This window comes from Nerophis lumbriciformis, linkage group LG10, assembly GCF_033978685.3.
Source record: "Nerophis lumbriciformis linkage group LG10, RoL_Nlum_v2.1, whole genome shotgun sequence".
Classification (NCBI taxonomy): domain Eukaryota; kingdom Metazoa; phylum Chordata; class Actinopteri; order Syngnathiformes; family Syngnathidae; genus Nerophis; species Nerophis lumbriciformis.
In genome coordinates, this window is record NC_084557.2 from 50,587,198 (window position 1) to 50,603,307 (window position 16,110).

General features: G+C 39.2%; 1 protein-coding gene across 1 annotated transcript; it reads left to right on the plus strand.

Moving 5' to 3' along the window:
- The first annotated feature begins 265 nt into the window (after positions 1 to 265).
- On the plus strand, positions 266 to 16,049 carry stoml1 (stomatin (EPB72)-like 1). The gene is made up of 7 exons (XM_061969459.2): positions 266 to 623; positions 7,203 to 7,309; positions 7,391 to 7,540; positions 14,855 to 15,058; positions 15,132 to 15,333; positions 15,402 to 15,578; positions 15,659 to 16,049. Exons 1-7 carry the CDS (start codon positions 461 to 463, stop codon positions 15,847 to 15,849), a joined length of 1,194 nt encoding a protein of 397 aa, XP_061825443.2. The 5' UTR covers positions 266 to 460; the 3' UTR covers positions 15,850 to 16,049.
- The last annotated feature ends 61 nt before the right edge of the window (positions 16,050 to 16,110 follow it).

Below are 16,110 nucleotides of genomic sequence, written 5' to 3' on the forward strand. Positions count from 1 at the left end.
GCTAATGTTTGCCCTGCAGGTAATAGTCACTTTTCCACCCCTTTATATATTAGGTATAGTTGTAAGTAAAAAAAAAAGGTCAAAGACAAAGCTATTCGGTTTCTTGTGAGTATATACACTTCACTGCCGATGTGGGGGGGGGGGGGGGCACCTAAAATCTTGCCTAGGGCGCCAGATTGGTTAGGGCCGGGCCTGGATGGATGGATTTAGTTAAAAGTTGAACTCAAAATGAGTAATGTTTGAACACTGAACCTGCTATGTTGTTGTAACACCCCCTGAACGACGATAGGTGGCGCCAGCGTCAACGTGCTGTTTTAATTGACGAGGAAGAGCTCGCACAAAATACGGAAATGCCAGCAAACGAGTTATCAAAAATGAAGACGTCAGATGAAAGATGTTTTTAAAAGTGTACAGTTGTGCGCGTGTTTTTACATAAGAAACGGGTTGTTTTAACTTTACAATGTTCGGGAGCAAGTCTTACCAGCTACTTCCTCAGAGTAACCCGAGAACGTCGAGGACTCCTGGACTGTTTGTGTCCGGCGACAGCTTCTCGCAGCTCGGCTACCTCAGCAAAGGACTCTCGTTCGATTACATCCCCAATGTTTCTGAAAACGACTTCAGTGGTAAGTATCCATTACGAACTCACTATAAATAAGAGCTACATTTCTAGTATTAGTGGGGTAACGTACTCGCCTGGTCCAACCCCTGCTTCCATTTCCGCCCCGGGCTCGAACCTGGATCCTCCGATTGAAAGTCCAGTGTTTTAGACGAGGGTCAGTCAAAACCAATCATCATAATTATTGTCAATATTAAGTCTATTAGTGTATTAAATACTGTGGCGTGTGCACAATTTAAATTATGGCAACTGTTTATCACGGTGAAATATATAGTTGAGGAAAAAATGATTACCTCCCTTAATGAAATCAGATACAAATCCCTTTGTTTTCAGTTAAATTGATCATAACCCAAAATGTCATAGTCAATGTTCCCTTTAATTGTTGATGTGTGTGAGCAAAGGCAAAAAGTCCCTGAGCATTGAGTGGAGTCCATGTGAGCAACATCAGACGTGCACACTGTGGCTACACCAGCAGCACACCTGTCCCAAACCTCACTAAATAACAAGCTACATCTCCATCCATCCATCCATTTTCTACCGCTTGTCCCTTTCGGGGTCGCTGCAGCCTATCTCAGCTGCATTCGGGCAGAAGGCGGGGTACACCCTGGACAAGTCCCCACCTCATCGCAGGGCCAACACAGATAGACAGACAACATTCTCTTATTCTTATAATCAAATGACAGCAGTCATTTCCATGAGGTTATTTTCTAATATAAGTGTTTAGGCCCACTTACAATGACAATAACAACAAATATTGTTTTTCATGAACTGTGTACTTGTATTGTTTGTCTGGGTGGAGGTCCTGCTTTGGAAATAATGTGTACCCCATTTAGTTCCCATTAAAACATTCACATGTTGCACAATGAGATGTAAGCAGGGGATCATGTGTACGTTCCTGCAACTTCCTGTTTGTAAAAAATATATTTTTATTAGTATTTATTTAATATCAATCAATCAATGTTTATTTATATAGCCCTAAATCACAAATGTCTCAAAGGGCTGCACAAGCCACAACGACATCCTCGGTACAAAGCCCACATAAGGGCAAGGAAAAACTCACCCCAGTGGGACGTCGATGTGAATGACTATGAGAAACCTTGGAGAGGACCGCATATGTGGGTAACCCCCCCCCCTCTAGGGGAGACCGAAAGCAATGGATGTCGAGTGGGTCTGACATAATATTGTGAGAGTCCAGTCCATAGTGGATCCAACATAATAGTAAGAGTCCAGTCCATAGTGGGGCCAGCAGGACACCATCCCGAGCGGAGACGGGTCAGCAGTGCAGAGATGTTCCCAGTCGATGCACAGGCGAGCGGTCCACCCCGGGTCCCGACTCTGGACAGCCAGCACTTCATCCATGGCCACCGGACCTGTGCCCCCCCCCCCCCTCCACAAGGAATAGGGGAGCAGAGGAGAAAAGAAAAGAAACGGCAGATCAACTGGGCTAACAGGGGGTCTATTTAAAGGCTAGTGTATACAAATGAGTTTTAAGATGGGACTTAAATGCTTCTACTGAGGTAGCATCTCTAACTGTTACTGCTAGAACATTCCATAGTACTGGAGCCCGAATAGAAAACGCTCTATAGCCCGCAGACTTTTTTTGGGCTCTGGGAATCACTAATAAGCCGGAGTTCTTTGAACGCAGATTTCTTGCCGGGACATATGGTACAATACAATCAGCAAGATAGGACGGAGCTAGACCGTGTAGTATTTTATACATAAGTGGTAAAACCTTAAAGTCACATCTTGAGTGCACAGGAAGCCAGTGCAGTTGAGCCAGTATAGGTATATATATATATATATATATATAAAGGTATATACAGTTTAGGTATATATATATGTATATAAAGGTATATACAGTATAGGCGTAATATGATCAAACTTTCTTGTTCTTGTCAAAAGTCTAGCAGCCGCATTTTGTACCAATTGTAGTCTTTTAATGCTAGACATAGGGAGACCCCAAAATAATACGTTACAGTAGTCGAGACGAGACGTAACGAACGCATGAATAATGATCTCAGCGTCGCTAGTGGATAAAATAGAACGAATTTTAGCGATATTACGGAGATGAAAGAAGGCCGTTTTAGTGACACTCTTAATGTGTGACTCAAAGGAGAGAGTTGTTTTAGTAACACTCTTAATGTGTGACTCAAAGGAGAGAGTTGGGTCGAAAATAATACCCAGATTCTTTACTGATTCGCCTTGTGTAATTGTTTGGTTGTCAAATGTTAAGGTGGTATTATTAAATAAATGTCGGTGTTTAGCAGGACCGATAATCAGCATTTCCGTTTTCTTGGCGTTGAGTTGCAAGAAGTTAGCGGACATCCATTGTTTAATTTCATTAAGACACGCCTCCAGCTGACTACAATCCGGCGTGTTGGTCAGCTTTAGGGGCATGTAGAGTTGGCTGTCATCAGCATAACAATGAAAGCTAACACCGTATTTGCGTATGATGTCGCCTAGCGGCAGCATGTAAATACTATTAATAATAACTAACTAACTAATAATATACTAACAGCATTTCATGATTGATATTTATAAATGAAGATTCCTAATAAATGACACTAGAATAAGCACATATTTGATTGGTAAATCATAGTGTAGCGACCTGGAATGACACTTTATGTGTGGTGTTGGAGTTGTCCGACTTTTTGTGTGGCTGTAAACGCATCACTGGCTAAATGCCATATGTGCATGTGTTGGCGCAAGTGAGAAAGAGCGAGCGGCAGCTGTTGATATAACAAAGTTGCTTTTGGTCTGGTTTGTACTGCAGAAAATGACCAGTTTTGCTAGATATCATTTTTTTTACTAATGTTTTGGTGATGTGTTTATGGCCGACGATAAAGAGTTTTGCGCAGTAAAGTGATGGATGGAATTCATGTCCTCAAAGTGTCTCGACAGACGTTACAATATTTGAACAATGATGACGAAAACTGTTTTCTCTGTCGTGTCGAAAATTGTTTGTGCGTGGCATAGATTTGCCGTGCGCAGAGGACGCTTGAGCAGTGCACAATTACACAGGCGCGCACCTTAGAGGGAACATTGCTCATAGTTATAGTTTGCGTGCCCGCTATAACAGTGGCCAGCAAGGCCTTCTCTGCTGGCCTACCATAACCATAAATCATGATCATAATTAAAGATTAAAGCATTTTTTTATTTACTTTCCCGAAATATCTTAAAGTATTCATATTTTCTTCATGTCATATCAAGCTCCTTCCAGTGCTGTTGTTTTTAGGTTAGAGTTTTTAATCCAATCAGAATTCAGCTAGCTAATGTTGCCATGCTGTACAAAATCTGCCCCGGGGCCTTCAGAATCAACAATGCAGGCGTCTGTGCACTGAAAGTTAACGGACACAAACAGTTGATAGACAATTGCGACAAGTGGTTGTCAGTAAGGCCTTCTCGCTGGCCTCAGGTTGAACGTGAAATGTACGCATACTCACTGGGATGAATTTGAGAACACACAGTTGATAGACAGTTGCGATAGCCAATCAGATCACAAGGTGTTGACAGTAACCTCTCTCAGTAGCCTGATGTTAACAAGACTGTGATTGGATACTCACTCGTCATTCCAAAGTTAGTATCCAATCACAAGTTGCAATTTAGCAGGAAGCAGGAAGTGTTGACCCGCAAAGAAGGAGAACAAAACGTTGATTAGGTGGCAGATATACATTTTCAAGGCCAGTTTCATAAAGGATATTTAAAGAGAAACTACATCTTGTAAGACAATGTCGGCGATGAAATGGGGAATTGATTGATTGATTGAAACTTTTATTAGTAGATTGCACAGTACAGTACATATTCCGTACAATTGACCACTAAATGGTAACACCCCAATAAGTTTTTCAACTTGTTTAAGTCGGGTCCACGTAAATCAATTCATGGTAAAATGCATGCTGTTTCCACTCGAATCAGCCGACTACGAGGGGTACCACTGGCTTATACGGCGTCACATGGGTCCTACAAAGTGTGAGTTCGAATATTATACAGGTATATCTTTATTTTTTCACGTTTAATATGTTTTTTTGCAATTTTTGACAGTACCAGATTTTTAAATGCGCCGAAATATAACCCGTTTTGTATACTTTTGATGTGTTTCAATGTACAGTAGTGCATAAATGTGTTTCTGTGTAGTATTTCTCCAGCAATGGTCATGTGGGGACATAAATGATGGTATTTTGAGAGATAATTATTGAAGTTGGACATCACTGAAGGCCTAGGTGAGAAACACACGGCCCGCCACTGCGCTATAACAAAGTCTGCATAAGGATTTACAGAATTGAAACAAGAAAACTATTATTAGCCCCTTAATATTTAATAGGCAATATAACATATTGCTTTCTGATTCAAAAATTAAAACAATGTAATAGTTTTCAATGAGGGATGTTGATGATAATAATACAACCCCCGTTTCCATATGAGTTGGGAAATTGTGTTAGATGTAAATATAAACGGAATACAATGATTTGCAAATCATTTTCAACCCATATTCAGTTGAATATGCTACAAAGACAACATATTTGATGTTCAAACTCATAAACATTTTTTTTTTTTTGCAAATAATCATTAACTTTAGAATTTGATGCCAGCAATACGTGACAAAGAAGTTGGGAAAGGTGGCAATAAATACTGATAAAGTTGAGGAATGCTCATCAAACACTTATTTGGAACATCACACAGGTGTGCAGGCTAATTGGGAACAGGTGGGTGCCATGATTGGGTATAAAAGTAGATTCCATGAAATGCTCAGTCATTCACAAACAAGGATGGGGTGAGGGTCACCACTTTGTCAATAAATGCGTGAGCAAATTGTTGAACAGTTTAAGAAAAACCTTTCTCAACCAGCTATTGCAAGGAATTTAGGGATTTCACCATCTACGCTCCGTAATATCATCAAAGGGTTCAGAGAATCTGGAGAAATCACTGCACGTAAGCAGCTAAGCCCGTGACCTTTGATCCTTCAGGCTGTACTGCATCAACAAGCGACATCAGTGTGTAAAGGATATCACCACATGGGCTAAGGAACACTTCAGAAACCCACTGTCAGTAACTACAGTTGGTCGCTACATCTGTAAGTGCAAGTTAAAACTCTCCTATGCAAAGCGAAAACCGTTTATCAACAACACCCAGAAACGCCGTCGGCTTCGCTGGGCCTGAGCTCATCTAAGATGGACTGATACAAAGTGGAAAATTGTTCTGTGGTCTGACGAGTCCACATTTCAAATTGTTTTTGGAAACTGTGGACGTCGTGTCCTCCAGACCAAAGAGGAAAAGAACCATCCAGATTGTTATAGGAGCAAAGTGTAAAAGCCAGCATCTGTGATGGTATGGGGGTGTATTAGTGCCCAAGACATGGGTAACTTACACATCTGTGAAGGCGCCATTAATGCTGAAAGGTACATAAAGGTTTTGGAGCAACATATGTTGCCATCCAAGCAACGTTACCATGGACGCCCCTGCTTATTTCAGCAAGACAATGCCAAGCCACGTGTTACATCAACGTGGCTTCATAGTAAAAGAGTGCGGGTACTAGACTGGCCTGCCTGTAGTCCAGACCTGTCTCCCATTGAAAATGTGTGGCGCATTATGAAGCCTAAAATAGCACAACGGAGACCCCCGGACTGTTGAACAACTTAAGCTGTACATCAAGCAAGAATGGGACAGAATTCCACCTGAGAAGCTTCAAAAATGTGTCTCCTCAGTTCCCAAACGTTTACTGAGTGTTGTTAAAAGGAAAGGCCATGTAACACAGTGGTGAACATGCCCTTTCCCAACTACTTTGTCACGTGTTGCAGCCATGAAATTCTAAGTTAATTATTATTTGCAAAAAAAAAAAAAAGTTTGAGTTTGAACATCAAATATGTTGTCTTTGTAGCATATTCAATTGAATATGTGTTGAAAAGGATTTGCAAATCATTGTATTCCGTTTATATTTACATCTAACACAATTTCCCAACTCATATGGAAACGGGGTTTGTAATAATAATAATAATGTGCACCGAGCATGGACCCTCACCTTCCACTCCCTCCACAGATTCTCCATAGGATTAAGAACAATTTCCCTTGTGGATCAATAAAGTTTGTCTAAGTCTAAGTCTAAGATCTTGACTCTGATCTGAGTCAGCGTATGCTTTGTTCAATACATTTTTCTTTTCATGAATGGCAATTGAAAAAGGAACAATTGGTTTATTTGAAAGTGCGTATTATTCAGTGTCAGGGAGCAACAATAACTCCATCTATAAACGGTTTGATTTAAAAACAGATTCCATTTAATAAAATGAAAATTACCAGTCAGCAGAAACAAATAAACCAACAACTGATGTTTTTTCATATATTGACGCAAGAACCGGAAGTTGCTATTTAAAGACAAGACCGCTGACTGTGCTATAGAAAAAAAACAGTTTGGTGTTGTATCCTGCCTTAACAGTAAGTATACATACAAACATATTGATCCATGATCATCTGATGCTATATATAACACCACACCAGTTTGTTTCTGATTCAGGTCAGTCTGTGGTCTTGTCTTGAAATAACAAATTCCTAAAAATAGCAAATTGTATAACCTTATTTGGTGTATTTTTTCAAGATAGTTCCCAGGGATGGCTGTCCTGGATTTGCAATCAAATTGTCATCTTCCTCGTACACATCTGCACCTTTATAACCTTTCCCATAACGGGATGGTTTGTATTAAAGGTAAGGCACTAAAACCTCCTAAACCATGTCCTCTATACAGTATGTTGATGTGGTGATAACCAACATAAATTATGCCTTTAGACCGTGCCAAACTACCAGAGGATAGTGGTCTTTCGCCTGGGTCGCGTCTGTCCTCCAAAGGGTCCTGGTATTGTCCTGCTGCTGCCCCTCATTGACCAGTGGCAGAGGGTAGACCTGCGCACGCGTGCTTTCAATATACCTCCATCCCAGGTAAACCAGCTATAAAATAATGGCGCACAGCATTATTTTATATTTATTGTATTTTAGAAAATGTGTGGCTGTGGGTGTTTACCTAACGACAGAAGGTACCAGGCAGAGGTGGGTAGAGTAGCCAAAAATTGTACTCAAGTAAGAGTACTGTTACTTTAGAGATTTATTACTCAAGTAAAAGTAAGGAGTAGTCACCCAAATATTTACTTGAGTAAAAGTAAAAAGTATGTTGTGAAAAAACTACTCAAGTACTGAGTAACTGATGAGTAACATACACACACATATCATATATATATATATATATATATATATATATATATATATATATATATATATATATATATATATATATAACCCACGCCAGGAAACCAGCCAAAAAAGAACAGAAAACGGAACGACATCATCTGGTACAACCCCCCATACAGCAAAAACGTCTCAACGAACATTGGACACAAATTCCTCAATCTGATTGACAAACACTTTCCCAAAGACAACATCCTAAGAAAAGTATTCAACAAGAACAACATTAAATTGAGCTACAGCTGCATGAACAATATACGACAAATCATCTCAAACCACAACAAAACAATTGCAAATGAGCCGTCGGCCCTCAGACAGAACGACTCCAAAACCAACAAAGGATGTAATTGTCGAAAGAAACCTGATTGCCCTCTCAACGGGGGGTGCTTACAAACATCAGTTGTCTACCAATCTAAGGTAATACGCAAGGACATGAACACATCCGACACATATGTAGGATTAACCGAGGGAGAATTCAAAACCAGATGGAACAATCACAAGGCTTCTTTCAGGAACAAAAACCTGCGAAATACCACAGAACTCAGCAAACACATTTGGGACCTCAAAGACAATAATGTTGAATATTCAATAACATGGCAAATTCTTGCATCCAGCACACCTTACAATAGTGGTAATAAAAGATGCAACCTATGCTTGAAAGAGAAACTGTTTATTATTTACCGTCCAGACCTGTCATCCCTCAACAAGCGCAGCGAAATTGTAACAGCATGCCGCCATAGACGGAAACACCTCCTAGATAACACATGAGCCAATCACCACGCTCCTAGGCCAGCCTGTACCCACCCACTCTGTGCCCTATATAAACCATGGTATGCGAATGCTCCCATTAAAATCTCCTGACGATTGAGGGTACCCCCCTCATGAAACAGGCCTGTAGAGATGAAATAGTCTTGTGATTTTTTTCCCACACATACATATATATATATATATATATATATATATATATATATATATATATATATATATATATATATATATATATATATATATATATATATATATCCCGTATTTTTCGGAGTATAAGTCGCTCTGGAGTATAAGTCGCACCGGCCGAAAATGCATAATAAAGAAGGAAAAAAACATATATAAGTCGCACTGGAGTATAAGTCGCATTTTTTGGGGAAATGTATTTGATAAAAGCCAACACCAAGAATAGACATTTGAAAGGCAATTTAAAATAAATAAAGAATAGTGAACAACAGGCTGAATAAGTGTACGTTATATGAGGCATAAATAACCAACTGGTATGTTAACGTAACATATTATGGTAAGAGTCATTCAAATAACTATAACATATAGAACATGCTATACGTTTACCAAACAATCTGTCACTCCTAATCGCTAAATCCCATGAAATCTTATACGTCTAGTCTCTTACGTGAATGAGATCAATAATATTATTTGATATTTTACGCTAATGTGTTAATAATTTCACACATAAGTCGCTCCTGAGTATAAGTCGCACCCCCGGCCAAACTATGAAAAAAAACTGCAACTTATAGTCCGAAAAATACGGTACATTAGTTGATATATACAGTATATAATTTATATTTATTTATTTTACCGTTTTTTTCACATGTTAAAGGTGTTTTAATGAATATACATGCATGTTTAACATATAGACTCCTTTCTTTCATGAAGACAAGAATATAAGTTGGTATATTACCTGATTCTGATGACTTATATTGATTGGAATCAGACAGTAGTGATGATAACGTCCACGTTTTCAAATGGAGGATAAAAAAAGTTCCTCCTTTCTGTCTAATACCACACATGAAAGTGGTTGGCTGTTGGCATCTTATTTGTCCAGCTTCCATATTTGTTTTTATACACTTTACAAGAAATACATTGGCTGCAAACTCCGTAGCTTTCTAGCTTGTTTGCGCTGGCTTTCGGAGACTCTTATTTTGTAAGGGCAGGCGCGATGGAGCGGCACTTTTATTGTGAAGACAAGAACTGTGCAGTCAGTCTTTAGGCTTTTGACGGGGTGTACGGTTGAAATAAAAGTGTCTTTTTTCCTTCACACTTTTGATTGATTGATTGAAACTTGTATTAGTAGATTGCACAGTACAGTACATATTCCGTACAATTGACCACTAAATGGTAACACCCCAATAAGTTTTTCAACTTGTTTAAGTCAGGTCATGTGACCACCTGGCTCTGTTTGATTGGTCCAACGTCACCAGTGACTGCATCTGATTGGTGGAACGGAGTCAAACGTCACTTTGACTGCATTTGATTGGTGGAACCGAGTGAAACGTCACTAGTGACTGCATTTGGTGAAACGCAAGCACTGTGAAGGTCTGTCTGACAGACCAAAACAAACAAAGCGTGCATTAACAGATCGATAAAAATCAGTAGCGAGTAGCGAGCTGAATGTAGATAAAAGTAGCGGAGTAAAAGTAGCGTTTCTTCTCTATAAATATACTCAAGTAAAAGTAAAAGTATGTTGCATTAAAACTACTCTTAGAAGTACAATTTATCCCAAAAGTTACTCAAGTAGATGTAACGGAGTAAATGTAGCGTGTTACTACCCACCTCTGGTACCAGGTAATTGTTGGAATGTAAGCATTTATTTCAACAAATATTTTTTAATTCATATATTACTACATAATGTCAAAAATGATAATTAGATAACATTTCACGCTAAGAAAGTTACAGTTGAGTGATTTGTCCACTAAAACAAATAAATGCCAGTGGGCTTTTGAAGTGGAGGCCATATTTGGAGAAATATGGTCATTCAGAATGCTTACACTGCAGGTATTATCTACACGCTGTGTTTGACTTTCTCCTGAAGGTGGCAGTCTTGAAGCACACGCTCACTGTATTCATTCATCATATTTGCTCCTACTAAATGTAGCTTTTATACTTTTTGGTGGTGTCAAGGTAGTGGAGAACTGGGTTGCTTGTCACACACATCACACGTAAGATTGTTCAAAGTCATTCCTAAATTAGATAGAAGCTTAAGGTGTTGGCTTGAAATGTGTATCCCTCTCATTTTATAACTCATTGTAACAAAGAGGTAATAAACTGTCATTGGCAGTTTGTGACAACCAACCACATTGTGTGGAGGGCTGTCACAATGCTCATTTTATTGTGAACAATATTTTATAGAAGGCATGTTGGCAGAAGAAGTTTAATTGCATCGACAATTTGACTGCATAACTTAATGCATCTTGTCACAAAAGGAGTAAAAAAACATTAATAGTAAACACATCGTTAGAACAGCCTACTCTGTGTATTGTATATTTGTAAATATGAGTATGTGATATGTGACAACCAACCCTGAAAATAATTGATACATTAAAATAAATCAAATGAATAGGATGAGAAATAAGTATAAACTTAAATTATCTGCTGCCATTCAATCAAATCCAACTTTAGCTGTTCAACTCAGACAACTATTAAGGCCATAGTTTTATTTCATAACATAAATAAACAATAATATTAACTTATTCAAAGTCATGTCTTTTTAACATCATGATCTTTAAATTTTTCCTAAAGTGCAACTTCACTTATTTTGAAATGTTGATCATTTACAATCCCTATGTAAGGCAAGCAGACATGTCTTTTTTATGCATTCGACCTCGTAAATAAACGTCAGCCAACAATAGAGCCAATGGGAGTCTCTCTTTTTCTCCTCTAGGGTTAGGTTAGGTTAAGTTTATTTCGAACTTGTATAAAGTTTCAATATGATACATCACATATTATTATTTTTCCTTACAACATGTCCGAAAAGGAATAAAAAGAACCAAACCTTGTTCAATCTTACCTCCTTTCCACTTCACAGCAATTATTAACACACATATTCACTTCCTGTTTTCAATTTGTACACAATTTACATCAATTAATTCTAAACACAACAGTTTTCTTCATAAATAACTTAAGTCAGTTATGATTTACCCAATGAGATCAATGACATGTCATGTTCAATAAGTTGAAGACATTTATCATAATTGTCCTTCTATGTACTTTGTTAACACTTAGTTTGAACAGTTTCTTGAACCGGATCATATTACCGTATTTTTCGGAGTATAAGTCGCTCCGGAGTATAAGTCGCACCGGCCGAAAATGCTTAATAAAGAAGGAAAAAAACATATATAAGTCGCACTGGAGTATAAGTCGCATTTTTTAGGGAAATGCATTTGATAAAAGCCAACAGCAAGAATAGACATTTAAAAGGCAATTTAAAATAAATGAAGAATAATGAACAACAGGCTGAATAAGTGTACGTTATATGAGGCATAAATAACCAACTGGTATGTTAACGTAACATATTATGTGCTCATTACGTCGATCGCGAGCTACCGGTCGATCTCGGAGGGTGTGTCAGTCAATCACCAGCCAGGCATTAAAAAAATAGTCCTAAAAATGAGCGATCATAAATCTTCACTATGACGTCACTTTCGTCACTTGATTGACATTCACGGCACCCGAGGGTCTTCTGAGATGACGCTGGCTACTGCCAGCTCATTAAAATGACCGACTGGAAGGCGAGAAACACTTTATTTCAACAGACTCTGGCGCCGTACCTGTCGTCAAAACTCCAAAGACCGACTGCACAGTTGCACAATAAAAGCTCTGCTTCATCCTGCCTGCGCTACCAAAATAAGAGTCTCAGAAAGCTGGCGTGCACAAGCTAGCAAGCTACGGAGTTTGCCGACAATGTATTTCTTGTAAAGTGTATACAAAGGAGTACGGAAGCTGGACAAATAAGATGCCAAAAACCAACCACTTTCATGTGGTATTGGACAGAAAGGAGGACTTTTTTCTCCTCCATTCGAAAATGCGGACGTTATCATCACCACTGTCTGATTCCAATCAATGCAAGTCATCACAATCAGGTAATACACCAACTTATATTCTTGTCTTCATGAAAGAAAGGAAACTATATGTGTTAAACATGCTTGTATTATCTTTAACCACCTTTAACTTGTTAACAATATTAACTATATGTGTTAAACATGCTTGTATTATCTTTAACCACCTTTAAGTTGTTAACAATATTAACTATATGTGTTAAACATGCTTGTTTTATCTTTAACCACCTTTAAGTTGTTAACAATATTAACTATTTGTGTTAAACATGCTTGTATTATTTTTAACCACCTTTAACTTGTTAACAATATTAACTATATGTGTTAAACATGCTTGCATTATCTTTAAACACCTTTAACTTGTTAACAATATTAACTATATGTATTAAACATGCTTGCATTATCATTAAACACCTTTAACTTGTTAACAAAAACATATATTTCATAAATAAGTAAATATAAATGATATATATGAATGAGGTAGATCCCCACGACTTGATCAATTGAAAAGTAGCTCGCCTGCAGAAAAAGTGTGAGCACCCCCGACTTAGGCACTAAATATTTACAAATTTACATGAAACACACAAACAGTCTTCTCACCTTAACTTCAGCCATCTTACTCTAGCGAAGACTCTGTAGGTTCGCTCTGATCCTAATTGTGTTATTTATTTATTTATTTTTACCACAATTTAGGGTTGCCCGATTTTGAGAAAAAAACCTAATTGCGATTTTTCTGCCAAAAATTGTGATGGTGATGCTATTTTTAGATTTTATGCATACAACAAATTGATGATTGAAGAAGTCTGGCTATTTTTAAACTGTCAATCAACAAGTGTCCCAAGTTGCCATACATTACAACAAAATGCAAAAATCTATTTTCAAAAACATTTGAGTGCATGTGGACAAGACCCCATTGTGGACTTCTGAAAATCCTGAAATGTTTATTACTCCCGGGCGTGGCCACCGCTGCTGCTCACTGCTCCCTTGTGGGGATGGGTCAAATGCAGAGGATAATTTCACCGCACCTAGTGTGTGTGTGTGTGACAATCATTGGCACTTTAACTTTTATTAGCGCACTTGCTACAGTCATACTTGCCAACCTTGAGACCTCCGATTTCGGGAGGTGGGGGGTGGGGGGGCGGGGGCGTGGTCGGGGGTGGTGCGGGGGGCGTGGTTAAGATATATATATATATATATATAAGAAATACTTGACTTTCAGTGAATTCTAGCTATATATATATATATATATATATATATATATATAAATAAAATAAAATAAATACTTGAATTTCAGTGTTCATTTACAAACTACAACTCACAAACACTTTAGAGTTCGGCTCCACCATCAGAATGTGTACTTAAACTTATAAAGATCACATGGATATTATTCAGTGAGTTGATTCACCAAAACTAACCTGTTATACAGGAGGAAAAAGCACACAGGACGTTTCAATTGTTCACAGACTGGTCGCTCTCATCAGAATGACAAGCCACTTCCGGTCTGCAGGTGATATCATTCAATTGGGAAGAAACGCCCTACTGCCCCCTACTGACCAATGTGAATACTGATAAATGTGTAATGACGGCTCCAAAAACGAATTCAAACCACAAAATAAAATAAATAAATCAACACAAAAATGTGACACATTATGGGTGGGTCACATATGCATGTACAGTAGATGGCAGTATTGTCCTGTTTAAAAGTGTCACAACATTGCTGTTTACGGCAGACGAACTGCTTTACGGTAGACACTGTTGTTGTGTGTTGTCAACACGTCACTCAGGTCCGCCTGAATTTCGGGAGTTTTTCGGGAGAAAATTTGTCCCGGGAGGTTTTCGGGAGAGGCGCTGAATTTCGAGAGTCTCCCGGAAAATCCGGGAGGGTTGGCAAGTTTGGCTACAGTGCACAGCTGTTTCCTGTAACCACTTTAGCAGGCCAAGGACGCAAAGCTCGTCAATTCTTCTAGTTAAACACTTCTTTTACTCAAACGCCGCAGACAAAGGAAAGTACAAAAATAAAAAAAACTGCCTTTTGCTGTTGGGTTATTGCAGTAATAAAACCTCAACGATGATTGGCTGTCATAAACCTTGCAGACATACCAGTTTAAGACAGCGCCCTCCGGTGGTGATTTGCGAGTCTGACGACCAATCCTTTCCTCTACCTCATGTCATCTAGGTGAATACCATGGATGGTGGCCTCCTGTCTGTAGGTGCAGACATTCAGTTCAGAATTTGGAACCCGGTCTTGTCAGTGGTGTCAGTTCAGGACATCAACGTCTCTACCCGGATGACCGCACAGAACGCTTTAACTCACAGCCTTACCAAGAAGACGATCAGGGAGATTCAAACGGAGAGAGTGAAACTTGGAGAATATCTTGGCGTAGGAAAACACTTCACATTCCTTTTAAATGGCTGCCTGACATCACACCTGAATCCTCTCCTGCTCTCTGCAGATGGACATAAATGAACTGACTCGACCATGGGGTCTGGAGATCGACCGGGTAGAAATTACACCAGGATCTCTTCTTAAAGCTCCTGAGGGGGCACCTTCTGGACCCGTCATGGTTCCTCCATCTGTACCAGGCATGGAGGGTCTCGCAGGCCCCCTTCAGCAGCTGGCCATGCACTTTATCAGCAACAGCTCGCAACAACAAGGTAGCCTCACACCAAAATGTGTTAGACCGCTGCTGTTTAACGCAATCGTACCGTTTTCCTTCGGATAGAGAGCAGTGTCACCTTTATAGATGAGCAGACACCTCAGACATCTGTTGAAGAGCTGCTCCACAAGGTCGAACGTGTCCTCTCTGAAGCTTTGGTGAACCAGGTGGGCGCTTGCTTCCAGTTTGACATCAGCTCAGAAGATGGACAGCATCACAGCTACTATGTGGATTTGAGCCAAGGTATCTCACTGAGAGGAACGTATGAAAAAAAAAAATCATTAAGCTACACAATAACATCTTTTTTTGCGTGCGTGGTTTAGGCTGCGGTGCAGCTGGAGAGGGGCCCCCGTGTGGAGAGCCTGACGTAACACTGACCATGTGCGAGGACGACCTACTGGCCATGTTCCAGGGTAGGCTGGGACCGTTTGCGGCTTACAGCTGTGGTCGACTTCAAATTCAGGGAGATGTGAGGACAGCTATGAAGTTGGAGGAACTAATAAAGCTGCTCTAGAAATAATGTTTGAATATGATATTCATTGAATGTTTAAGTTGATGTGAAAACATTATTTTTTGGAGATTCTTTGTGATCAGCTTTATTTAACATTACAGTATGTTATTATTATGGTAGTACTTTGCACCGAAGTACACGCAGAGTTTTTCAGAGTTTTAGCTACAGGGTTGCAATAAACAGTTTGGAGTTTGAAGTAATAATGAGTGTAGTTTGTGCCGTAGCTCACAAAGACATACTGTGCTGCAACTTGGAGAGCCTTGA

Excerpts from the sequence above, each read along its gene's own strand:
- stoml1 (XM_061969459.2), top strand. The coding sequence starts at position 461 with ATGTTCGGGAGCAAGTCTTACCAGCTACTTCCTCAGAGTAACCCGAGA. Across the intron at positions 7,310-7,390 it reads CGGGATGGTTTGTATTAAAG|ACCGTGCCAAACTACCAGAG; the intron begins GTAAGGCACTAA and ends TTATGCCTTTAG. Across the intron at positions 7,541-14,854 it reads TCAATATACCTCCATCCCAG|GTGAATACCATGGATGGTGG; the intron begins GTAAACCAGCTA and ends CATGTCATCTAG.